The sequence below is a fragment of the Lytechinus pictus genome, chromosome 5 (assembly GCF_037042905.1).
Source record: "Lytechinus pictus isolate F3 Inbred chromosome 5, Lp3.0, whole genome shotgun sequence".
Taxonomy (NCBI): Eukaryota; Metazoa; Echinodermata; class Echinoidea; order Temnopleuroida; family Toxopneustidae; genus Lytechinus; species Lytechinus pictus.
In genome coordinates this window covers 614268-626536 of record NC_087249.1, presented here as the reverse complement: position 1 = coordinate 626536, position 12269 = coordinate 614268, and the positions used below count along the sequence as shown (strand labels likewise).

Here is a 12269-nt window from a genome sequence, read left to right as displayed (position 1 = left end):
TATATTTCTTTTTCGTGTGAAAGGGTTAAAAGCAGATTAAAAAAACACCTCCATGTGGTATACCTCGAAATAGGCTGTTTATCCACTTTTTTTTTTACATTTGCTTAAAAAAATTCTGTCTAAATGTTATCACCACTATCTTCTCTGATGTCCAAGCTTCAAGTTGATAATAGATTAAGCTGCAACTTTTTATGTTATAGCCATTTTTACTTGACACATCACCCGAAAAAAACGGTCATTTTAAAGGGATGGTCCAGGCTGGAGATATTTATATCTCAACTTAATAAACGGAGTAAAATTCACAAAGAAAGATACTGAAAATTTGATCAAAATCGGATAACAAATAACAAGGTTATTGAATTTATAAGGTTTACATTATTCCGGCGAAACAGTTTTAGGCATGTCTTTATGAATATTCATTAGGTGGGCTGATGATGTCATATCCCACTTGTTCTTTTGTATTTTATTATATGAAATTAGGTTCATTCAAAAATTTTCTCCCAAGAACTAAAACAATTGGATTAAAAACTGTTTAAATGCATTAGTCATTTATTGCCGCAACTTATTTCATCATAATGGAGACACATTATTTATACATGTATGAAAAAATGAAATATTTATGATTTAATGTAATAACATAAGAAAGGGTAAAGTGGGGATGTGACATCATCAGCCCAACTAATGAATATTCATGACGATGTGCATGTAACTGTTTTCGCAAGATATTAATAAAGTTTAAAATTCAATAACTTCATTATTTGTTATCCGATTTTGATTAAATTTTCAGCATTTTGCTCTGTGAATTTCACTCTATTTATTTAGATATAAATATTTTCAGCCCAGACTACCCCTTTTAACTGCGCAGTCATTGTAACGCACCGTGTGGGGGCGTACATTGCCATTCATATTTTTCACGGCATGATCGATTCCCCGTTGTTTTCATGAAAATTACATGAAGTTCCATGCATAATGTATACAAAATTAAGGTTGATAGCCCATTACAAGGGCTGGTCGACCACCCCTCTTCAAAAGATAAATGACTTGTAGAATCAGTTCAGTCATAAATCTCTCCTGAGTGATTACTATCTGCGTTTCGACCCCAGTCTACACAGTTTGATAAAATCCGGTTAATATTTTTAGATTTTGAAGTATGTTTTCTTTCATTTAATGATTCTTTTGACATGTTTGATGGCATAATCATTATTTTCAGAATTTCATAACACTGTTTAGACATGTAAGAAGCATAAACCAAGGTTCTGTCCGGTCAATCTTAAAGTAACACTTAACACAAATTTTAAACAGTCCATAATCGTTCGGTGTTATTCGCCACTTCACAGATAGGTTTTAAGTAGCCAATCAAATTTTAGTATCAAGCTTAGTGACGTCAAATGGGCTTGAAGTTATGTCTAGTCGATTCTACGCCCAAATTTACCCGACAAGTTTGTAGTATAACGCGGATTATAATTTGTGTGCACTTTGAGCTCATTCTGGCCCGTGCACTGTGCTCCGTTGCATATTAGAGTGATGTTTGCAACATATATGCTGTTCACACTGCATTTTCTTAACCCCGGACTATCCTTAACACCATACTATCTTTTTTTTGCTTTCACACTGGCTTTCTTAACCCCATACTATTTGCTTAGCCGGGGTCAACGCCTTGATTCCGGACTATTGCACAGCTCATGAATATTGACGATTTTGCCACACAGAGCGTGATTAATGTGCAAATTTGACTTCTGTGATTGGCTAGTGCTTAGCCCCACTTTTCCTTAGCCCAGTTTTGTTTCACATTGCATCTATTAGCTCTGCAATTGTGGTGCTAGCACCACAATAAGCCGACTAATCCTGCTTTTTGCCATGTTTGCAGGGCCAGATAGTACAGTCCTATTTACCGAGCTAGCCCACTTTGCTAAAACGTATTGTGAAAACGAATTGGGCTAAGCTTAACCCCGGGAAATTGGTGGGTCTAAAACCCGATTCCCCATAGCCCAACAATTTTTAGGGTTAAGGAAAATAAGTGCAGTGTGAAAAGCAAAATGGTGTCTCCGCAACCTGCCACTCGCTCAAAAATCCTCACACACGCCCTCTTTGGTCGTGCTGGGGTAGGTTGTGAAATTATAATTTTAATAGTCATTCCTTTTTGTGACTAGACCCGAAGTCAGCCTCCAAAGGAAGAATATTATATATATATATATATATATATATATATATATATATATATATATATATATATATATATATAATATTCTTCCTTTGGAGGCTGACTTCGGGTCTAGTCACAAAAAGGAATGCATATATATATACATATATATATATATATATATATATATATATATATATATATAACATATAATACATATAATATATATAATAAATATATATATATATATCTATATATATATAGATATAGATATGGCCGAAAGCTTTAACTAATAAAAGTTGAAGAAATCCAGGCTACGTCTCTAGCTTCAATGCTTTTTGAGCTTCTTCGCCAATATATATATATATTCTGCCGGAAAACAGAAGACTGCCCTCTACCAGGAAAATGCACAACAAAAAACGTGATCTCCGAAGCCAAAGTTACCACCCCCCACGACGAAAAATCCTACATCGGACTGACCGCCACCACATTCAAAACCAGACATGCATCTCACAAAGCGTCATTTAAAGATAAAGAGAAGAGGCACAGCACCGAGCTCAGTAAGCATATCTGGAAACTGAAAGATGAGGGCACACCCCACAAGATAACCTGGAGAATCGTACGCCATGCACAACCCTACTCTCCACTCACAAAACGCTGCAACCTCTGCCTATGGGAGAAATACTTCATCATCACAGCAAACAGAAACAACAATTTGAACTCTCGAACTGAACTCATATCTACCTGTAGACATAAGAAAAAGTTCCTCCTTGCTGGATATGGATAGCCCCCCCCCTCACATGTAACCATGTAGTAATGACCCCTAAGTACCCCTGATGTAATAAACAATACACATGTACCCCTTCAGTAACCCCTTTCATCTCTGTCAACCCAATGTTATACCCTAATGCACATGCTCTGTATACTTTATTCTGTCCCAAAATTGTGTTCTTCATACTAATCAGTCGCTGATGAGCCTTAGGGTGAAACAGTCTGTACGACTAGCTTAGTTAAGCAATCCAACCAATAAATTATTTATATATATATATATATATATATATATATATATATATATATATATATATATATATATATATATATATATATATATATGTATGTGTGTGTATTTATACATGTATGGTGCAAAGATTATCTGAAAGATTATCTGAATTGGAGTTTAAGCAATATAATTTTATAGAGAGATTAAGAGAGAGGGGGGGGGGGCGAGTGGTCGCCTTTCTGTGCTTCGGATGTCCCGTTGTGAGATCTAAATCTCCCACCAAGATTCAGCTTGCGGTTCACATTTACATCATTTATAGTAACAACAAAAATAATCCTCTTCTAAGTGGTCCTACATTTTAAACCGTTTTTAACTTGATCAACTCGATCTTAAATTCGCATTACTTCGTTTATTGAGATACACAGCTCGTTCTATATTCAAAACCGTGATTAAAATTTCCGGTTTTCAGATTGGATTATCGAAAGTTTTCAGCTCGCGCTTCGCGCTCGCATCATTTCTATAGGAATACACCAGTGATTTTCATGATTACAAAAAGTTAATATAGAATGCGCCGTTTTTAGGTCTAAATCTCCAAAAAGCACTCGTTTTATGCAAAATAAAAATGAAATAACAAACATTAGTACATGTGTAACTGATAACCATTGACACTTTTATGAGGTTATACTCTCCCTTCCCCCATCGCCAGGAGCACACCCTGACATTGTCTCCATGGCAACCAACTTTATGTATATCTTGACGGGCCACTTATATCATTCTATCTCTATTTAATCATCGATGCCACTGAATTGAAAAGCTATATATCCTTGTTTAAACACGATACAGGGATTTCGTTTAAACGCACTTTTCATTTAATCTTGAAGATAAAAGTTTGATACGGAGGGGAAAATCCACTTATAGCACTAATGAGGTTTCTCAATCCTTTTTCGAGTTTAAATCTTTTGTGCATAAAAGGAACCAAGAAGCAAGGATATAATGTCTGATCTGATCGTAATAATGAGGAATTCAGAATATATAGGAGTGACGTCACAATCTCATTAAAAATGTTAAGACCTCGGCAGTATTTGAGTTTTAACATGTAAAATGAGAGTGGAGTATTTTGATACTCAAATTTATTTTTTCTATTTATGATTTATAAAAGAAAAGCCAATTTGTTTTTGCACATTTCACGAATGCAAACAGTAAGTTAGCCGGCGTTCAAACAAGAGGGTAAAACCCTTTTGTAAATGCTTTTATTCAAGCATGGATCCACTGCTAATTATCTTACATTAAAATAAATGAATATAAAATAATGGTTAAATATGTGACTTATTGTAATCATATTCACAGTGTTATATTTTCGTTATGAAGCAGGCCAACATAAATTACTCACATTTGGCAATTTCCAGTGATGGCTTGTATATCAGTTTTATTTTCATGGCATCGCCATAGCCAGTTATTTATGGAAGCTTAACTTAATACCTTCACCTTCATTGAAATTGGGCATACACACTTGGAATTTGGGACTTCTTCTTGTTAAAATATTGTGCCCTGACATGCCTAAATGTTATTTACAGTTAGCTATGTAGAATTGAACTCGTCTGGGAAAGTAAATTTGCATCTTTTATAACGCCATATTCATGCACCCTATGTGCGAAGTTGCACATTCAAGAATGTAAAAGGGAACAATAACGTATATTTTGCACCTTTCTAACTTTGGTGAACGATTTCAACCCTATATGCTACCAGTGTTGTATTTATAGGATGCAAACTTAAAATTTTTGGCCAAGACCCGCCAAACTGTTTTACTTTGCTTCTTAACCTGGTAAATAAAGGTTAACAAGAATATACGTGAGCTAAATGCAAAGGGTTTACATTATTTTGTTTTCTCGTTCTTTACCGGTATTTAAGACATTTTGAAATGAAAAATTCATGTTATTATTCCTCACAAAGTGCAAATTTACTTTATGTCTAGATTTTATTTCGTACTTGACACACTTGAGAAGAGTGGGGGATTATATAAAACAAAGATTATGATATTCACTGATATTATAACTCATCATGTTTACGATTGATAATTACGTTACACCACCACCATTAAACTATCCATAAAACTTTTGAACCTTTGGAAAAACTGCCAGTCAAAATAATTACGAGATGTTTGTTCACTAGTCTTGTTTACAACGAATATAAAACCCAGTATATGCCTATTGATGTAGTTTGGCCTGGGGCCCTTATTTCAACATTATATTTTAGTCACAAATGAAATAGGGCAATAGAAAATGTAACAATAAGTGTATGAAGAAATAAGTTAATGAAATAAATGAGTGAATAGAAAAGCAAGCAGATGGAAATGCAGTATCAAACAAATAAATGAATAAGTACTTGAATAAATAAATAAACATTTGAATGAATGAATAAATAAATATATTGAATAGAAAACATATAGATAAATGGATAGAGAAAAGGTACAGTAATTGCTCAGACATGTATTATATGTAAATAGTTTTAGTTGTTCTGCTCTGAAGCGCCTTAAGCATCTAATCAAGATGGAAAGTGCGCTATACAAATCTATTATTTTATTATAAACAAATAAATGAATGAATGTTTCGAATGTATTAATAAATAGATACATAAATAATTCACTAAATAGAAAATGAGTCGGATGGCATAAATAACCGTTTCCGAGTACTCACATCGGGACTACCTTGTGGTAAAACCAATCCTTGATAAGGTATTTATAATGTACCTCATCGTACTTGCTGATATGAATGTATAGGTATATATTCTTATAAATGCTTTATGTGAGGGGGGGGGGGGTGACACCTGTAATTTGAAAACTTCAGTAAACGGATGATTTGACCAGAAAGGTATAATACATCAATATCTTGACCTGTGACAAATGTTAAAACACACGCACTGCTAGTTTCAACAATGTCAACTAATTGTTCATAAAAAAAATCACGTTATTACTCGAGCAAAATTTAATGCAAGAAATCTATTTCCGAGACATGATAATTAACTTTAAACTTTTGACCCCCAAAACATGGCGATGGATTAAGGATATTGGTTTTGAATGACCTGTCAATTTAGATAATCAAGATGAATAGGTTTTAATTAGTTCAGGTGTGGTTTAGAGATCCCTCACTTTCTATTCTCTGGTAAAGGAGGTAAAATAATAATTATCTATATAACTGAATTCCGTTGATCATCCGTTAGAGGGATCTTCAACGGGCATTAATCCTTCTCCTTTTATTCCCAATTTCAATGTCGAGGGGTAAAACTTGTATTCTTTTGGTCTTATTTTGCGGTGAGATGGGGATTATGAAGGGGGAAAGGGATTAAGACAGGTGATAATGGTTGACGGGAAGAAGATATAGGATAGGGGATTTTCGCGGTCATCAAACAACATCGAAAGCTTGACAGGAATAAAAGCCGAACAAATCCATCAGTGGTCTTGATGTTCTTCAGTAGGAATGAATGAGAAGTTTGGTGGGAGCAAACAATTTAAGTGTTTATAAAGCTTCTTTCCCGCTTTTTATCATGTTCACTGTGGAAGACAGATACAATCTATTTCTTACTTCCAATTGTTTCGTAAGTCCTCCTGCAATAAGCCCTCTGGTGTACAAGTCTTAATTAAATCATTTTCGTTTAAGAAGATTGCGGGACGATTTCAAATTAATACGAGATGCAAATCAAGCAAACATAATTATGCTCATCGGAATAAATTACCATTGTAATAACAATATTCATATTAATGCAAATATTATTCAAGAAAACGGGGCCATTTTTCAATTTTCTTCGAATTTTAATCTCAATGAATCTGGTCAAACTGCGCGTCATAAACATGATGTTTCAAAACAAACAGTCCTTGCTGACTTTATCAGATATACAATTAACATTTAATTCTTGGTAAACAATGAATTAATCCAACAATAATATTTGTAGAGCATATACCTTACGGACATGACACATTCTGCCCCCTTTCACATGGTAATTTTTTTTAATTTGAATAATGATTTCAATGAAAAATAAGGCTAATAACGACTTTTTAGCACGTGTGAAACCAAACAAGAATCACGAACGCTAATCACAATCACGAATTCAAATTCTACTCAGGGGGGGGGGGGGGGGGAATTCCAATTAAAGGTCAAGTCCATCCCATAAAAAATGTTGATTTGAATAAATAGAGAAAAATCAAATTTCATCAAAGTCGGGTGTAAAATAAGAAAATTATGATATTTTAAGTTTTGCTCATTTTTCACAAAACAGAGATATGTACAACTAAAATGACACAGTCGATGATGTCCCTCACTCACTATTTTTTTTTTTTTATTGTTTGAATTATACAATATTTCATTTTTTTATGGATTTGACAATAAGGACCAACTTGACTGAATAATATAGTCTTAAACAATACTAATTCCACATGTTCATTGAGGAATTCATTGTTGTTTCACTTGACAGTGAGAAGAAAATTAGAATATTTCATATAATGAAATACAAAAGAAATAGTGAGTGGATGACGTCATCAGTCTCCTCATTTGCATACCGTGCATACAACTGTTTTGTGAAACTATGCAAAACTTTAAAGTGTCATAACTTTCTTATTTTACATCCGATTTTGATGAAATTTCAGTGTTATGCTGGTTGGGTTTTTCTCTTTTTATTCAAATCAACTTTTTGTTGTGGTGGACTTGTCCATTACGGTACGAATTTTCCGTGTGAAAGGTCCGATGGTTCTAAAGACGAATTGCAATCATCATTACAATGATGATTCAAGTTTCACGTGTGAATTTTATCTATTATATTCCTTTTAAAAACTTTTCCCGATTGATAAATTTGCCCACCCAAAGACTGTTTATCTGTCAATCCGTGCAAATCTGTCATAGAGAAACCAATACGCCAAACAGATAGAGAGACAATAATCATGCATAGCGCTCCTGTGTGCGTATCTCATGCCAGCTCTCTGTAATATACTAATGTAGCATTTTGTTTTACTGACTTGAAAATTATGCATGAGTGATTATATTATTCTAATACATTGCTTTACGATTTGTAGCATTCATTATCTTATGCATGTATCCTCTTTCGTTCTTCAAAATAACTGTGCTGTATACATGGTATACACATTTTCACCATGTTTAATGCAATGACAACATGAGGTATAGGATAAAGATATTTATATACATCTCTTGCCTTTGTCTGACTGGACGCCATATAACGATTATTTCGTATTAAACATGTAATGCGGTCACCGGTCAGTAGTACATGACTACATTGAATAGCAAACATGTTAGATTATTAGGGGAGGCAGATCGTTCAATCAATAATCATTCATCCCTGTAGTAGTAAACAACTCGGGACCGGTCAATAAGTTTCACATTAGTCTTTTATTTCAAGGGTGTGTTCATTGAGTGTCCATCCACGGAAGTGAGAAATAAACCGACCCTTTCATGACCCAAAACAGAACAGAATTTACAAACAAACAAAAAAGAGCATGCCCAAGGAATAATACTACTTCCTCTGGTAACTAAATTTTGCTTAATAAAACTTCCGCCGCAAAACGCAATGAGGCCTTATGATACTGTCCCTTTTTGTGTTAGCTTCAACAATTTGATAAAATTGAAAGATTCCGCGACTATAGCCTTGATTTGAACTTCACAAGAATATTATAATTGCACTCGGATATTGCATTAATATTTTGGAGTGTGTGATCGGGAGAGAGAAAGAGAAACAAGAAAGGTTCAATCGTTCCGAATGCACTTTTTGACGTTGATGCTGATATCGCGCATGCGCACTGGTGCATAGCTCAGTGTGTGAGCGTTGATTGGTTGCTACCACCTGTGCTATAACTTTTGATAGCCCACGGTATCCAATGAATATCGGCACGGTATGAGCGTATCAAAGACGGAGAACAGGTCGCACCGGTGCGAGTTAGATTTATTGTTCAAGAGCATTTACTATTGCACACCTTATCAAATTAGCGTGAGACCACTGGACAGAGTCATCGAAACAGTTGGATAGAATCTCTCAAACAAAACTCACTTCATTGGTCTCCGATTGTCCAATCATGTCATTCGCTCATGGGGTGTAAAGTTTTGTGATGAGAGTCACCTGGCCAAGTTAATAGAACAAATTAGAACTCGGTGGATAACTTGACTTTGTATCACTGACTTAAGCGATCCTTCAGTTTTCGGGTTAACCACCGCGCGGTCAGTTAAGGGGTTGAGGCAAACGAATGTCTGTAGCCTTTACATGTATCACACCAAATCACATTTCTTTTTTCACCAACACGAGGAAATGGAATCGCTTCTTGCGGCAACCACCAAACATATGGTAAGTTTCTTTTTTTTGGCCTTGTAGTCGGCTATACAACTAATAAGAATGATGATTTTTCACATTACGAATTGTTTTTTGGTCATGTATCGAATAGGGATATTCCATTCATTTCTTTTTTAATTATGCACGGTGTCATAAAAAACATATATTTTAATTCCTTGACATTTTGTTGGGGGTTAAATTTCTTATATTTCATTTTCATTTTGCAATGGTCACAGCCAATATCTGTTTATGTTCGAATCAAGTTATTTTCCTTTTTTTTGTTGGGGGGGGGGGATGTTTCGTTACAATCTCTTTCTTTACATAATTCTGGTTCTTTTACTTTCACAAATAAATTTTGGAATCGATCATTTACCTTGTATTTCTAAAGTATAGCCAAATATTGTTTGTTTTGCGATTGCGTTTATTTTATTCACTTAATAAGAGTTAGCCATGATAGTTGAACTTTACAATTTCATCATCCAAGGCGATGACGTAAAGAAAATACTACTAGTATGTCTCATATTTACATTGAAAAAAAATCGCCTTCCGAAGGCCGAACTGACGTTGTTTCATCTTGAAACAAGTTGGAAAATAACTGGCCAAACATGGGGTTGTGTACATGTCAAATTATAAATTCAATTAACAAGCTTTATTATATTTTTAACCAGCGCAGTATGTGAGATATGAACACGTACACAAACACTCACCGGATGATTTTACAGTGTGCAAATGTACATGAAATCTCCTTAATTACAGGTAAAGTTTTTTTTTTAGATGAAAGGCTATAAAAGATATGATTTGTAAGTACGATTTGAGAAATGTTTGTTTTCGGATGTTTACGATGGAGGTAAATTGTTCTTTATCGCTTGTTCTATACCATCTCTGTGCCATCAAATCTCCATTTGTATGATCTTTTTATTTTCTTGTTAATATAGTCTCCCAGGCATCTTGCGATGTTTGAGATGTCACGAAGAGAGATGCTTGAAAAATATATTCATCAAAATGGACAAGACGAGAATGAATACCAGGGGAAAGTAAGAAGGATGAGTGTAGATACCACCAGTGATCAGGAAGAAGAAAGAGGGAAGGATGAGAGGACTGGTACTGCAGAGGACGAAGAGATGGAGAGAAGGAGAGTGATGGAAGAACAGAGGAGAATCATTGAGGAACAGAGGAGGATAGTGGAAGAACAACGAAGGAGGATGGTTGAAGAACAAAGAAGACAGCTGATGGAGGAAGAAGATGAGGAAAGAAGATTGATCCTTGAAGAACAGAGGAGACGGATGATGAGGGAAGAGCAAGATGAAGAGGTTGGTGAGGAGGAGGAGGAGGAGGAGGTAAGGGAGGGCGAAGATGACGGACCATCAGAGGATGAGATGAGGGCTGATGATCCGATTGGTAGACGTGATACCAGCCACGCCCATATCGATCTGAATATGATGCGAGCCAACACTCATCTCAAGGAGATGATTGATAAGAACCGTCGATATGTTTCTACCCGCCTGGAGGACACCAACACCCATTCTCCACCCCTCACCAATGGTAGTATCCATAGCAACGAACATGATCCGTACCTGTCTCATCGAGCTGCTCATGGTGGAAGTCCCGATCTACCACACTCCTACATGAAAGCATCTCACCCTCTTATAAAGAAAGAAGATGGTCTGAGTAAAATGGAGATGGATGTTGGATTGAAAGACGAGATGAAGATGACGTCTAGTCTTGAGGATAGAGATGGAGAGAAACCTCAGACGGAATGGTCTTTTGAAGAGCAGTTCAAACAGGTGAGGTTTCATAAGCGTTCTGATGATCAATTTCTTTAAATAAGTTCATGCAAATCATGATTATTAAACAATTTTGTTCTAGACTCAATGGGAATATTCTTTTGTTATTGAGGCAAAATACAAACTAACCTAAACATGAATTTTACTCAAACTTAAAGCATCTGATAAACATGTCTAAAAAATGCATGCCACGATATATGAATGTTTAAAGAATCACTATGCTATCAATTAATGGACAATCTTTTTTTAAGCCAATTACAATGAAACACAAGAAGAGACCAAGTGATGTCACCGGATCAATTGTTTTCATTCGTGTACCGTCTAATTAAATGAATGAATGTAACATATAACACTTCTATGTAGTAGACAAAGGTAAAGAGAGATATGATATCTCCTCCATTTGATTGTAATACATGTACTAACACAGTTCTTATTAAAGTATAATATCACCAGGTTTTTATGCAAAACAGAAACATGTTTGATTTGAAATTTAATCCAAATTATAAACACCATAGCCGCATACTAATATTGGTAAAGCGTAAATAGACATTCGGAATAAAGTGTGTTTTTAGTTCTACTTTGAATTGGTCGACTTGTCTGATCTTACATTATCCAGCTTTATGAACTCTCGAGTGATTCCAAGAGAAAAGAATTCTTAGATGATCTCTTCAGTTACATGCAGAAAAGAGGTAAGTCTCCTTTTGCTATTGGTAAACAATCTTCATTTAAAAAACCCTTGATACGATTATTTATAATATATAATTATTTATAATACTTGTTTGTCAATCGCCTATCACTTACTTTATCAGTATACTCTCTATGATAATGCAGCATAAATGCCCTGGCTTAAGCTTTCTGCATTTCAAGGAATAAGTTCGCGCCCGTTCCCCATTTAAATCACCTGTATCGAGTGTAGCATAATGTCAATAAATTTCTTGAAGGAAATTTAAACTCACGAAACAAAGGGGTATGGGGTGGACATGTCCAGCATTATAGAAAGAGGAGGAGTAGGAAGCTAGAGGTT

General features: G+C 35.1%; 1 protein-coding gene across 1 annotated transcript; it reads left to right on the top strand.

Moving 5' to 3' along the window:
• The first annotated feature begins 8520 nt into the window (after positions 1-8520).
• LOC129261966 (protein dead ringer homolog) lies at positions 8521-12032 on the top strand. Its single transcript, XM_054899987.2, has 3 exons — positions 8521-9476; positions 10397-11245; positions 11862-12032. Exons 1-3 carry the CDS (start codon positions 9396-9398, stop codon positions 12015-12017), a joined length of 1086 nt encoding a protein of 361 aa, XP_054755962.2. The 5' UTR covers positions 8521-9395; the 3' UTR covers positions 12018-12032.
• The last annotated feature ends 237 nt before the right edge of the window (positions 12033-12269 follow it).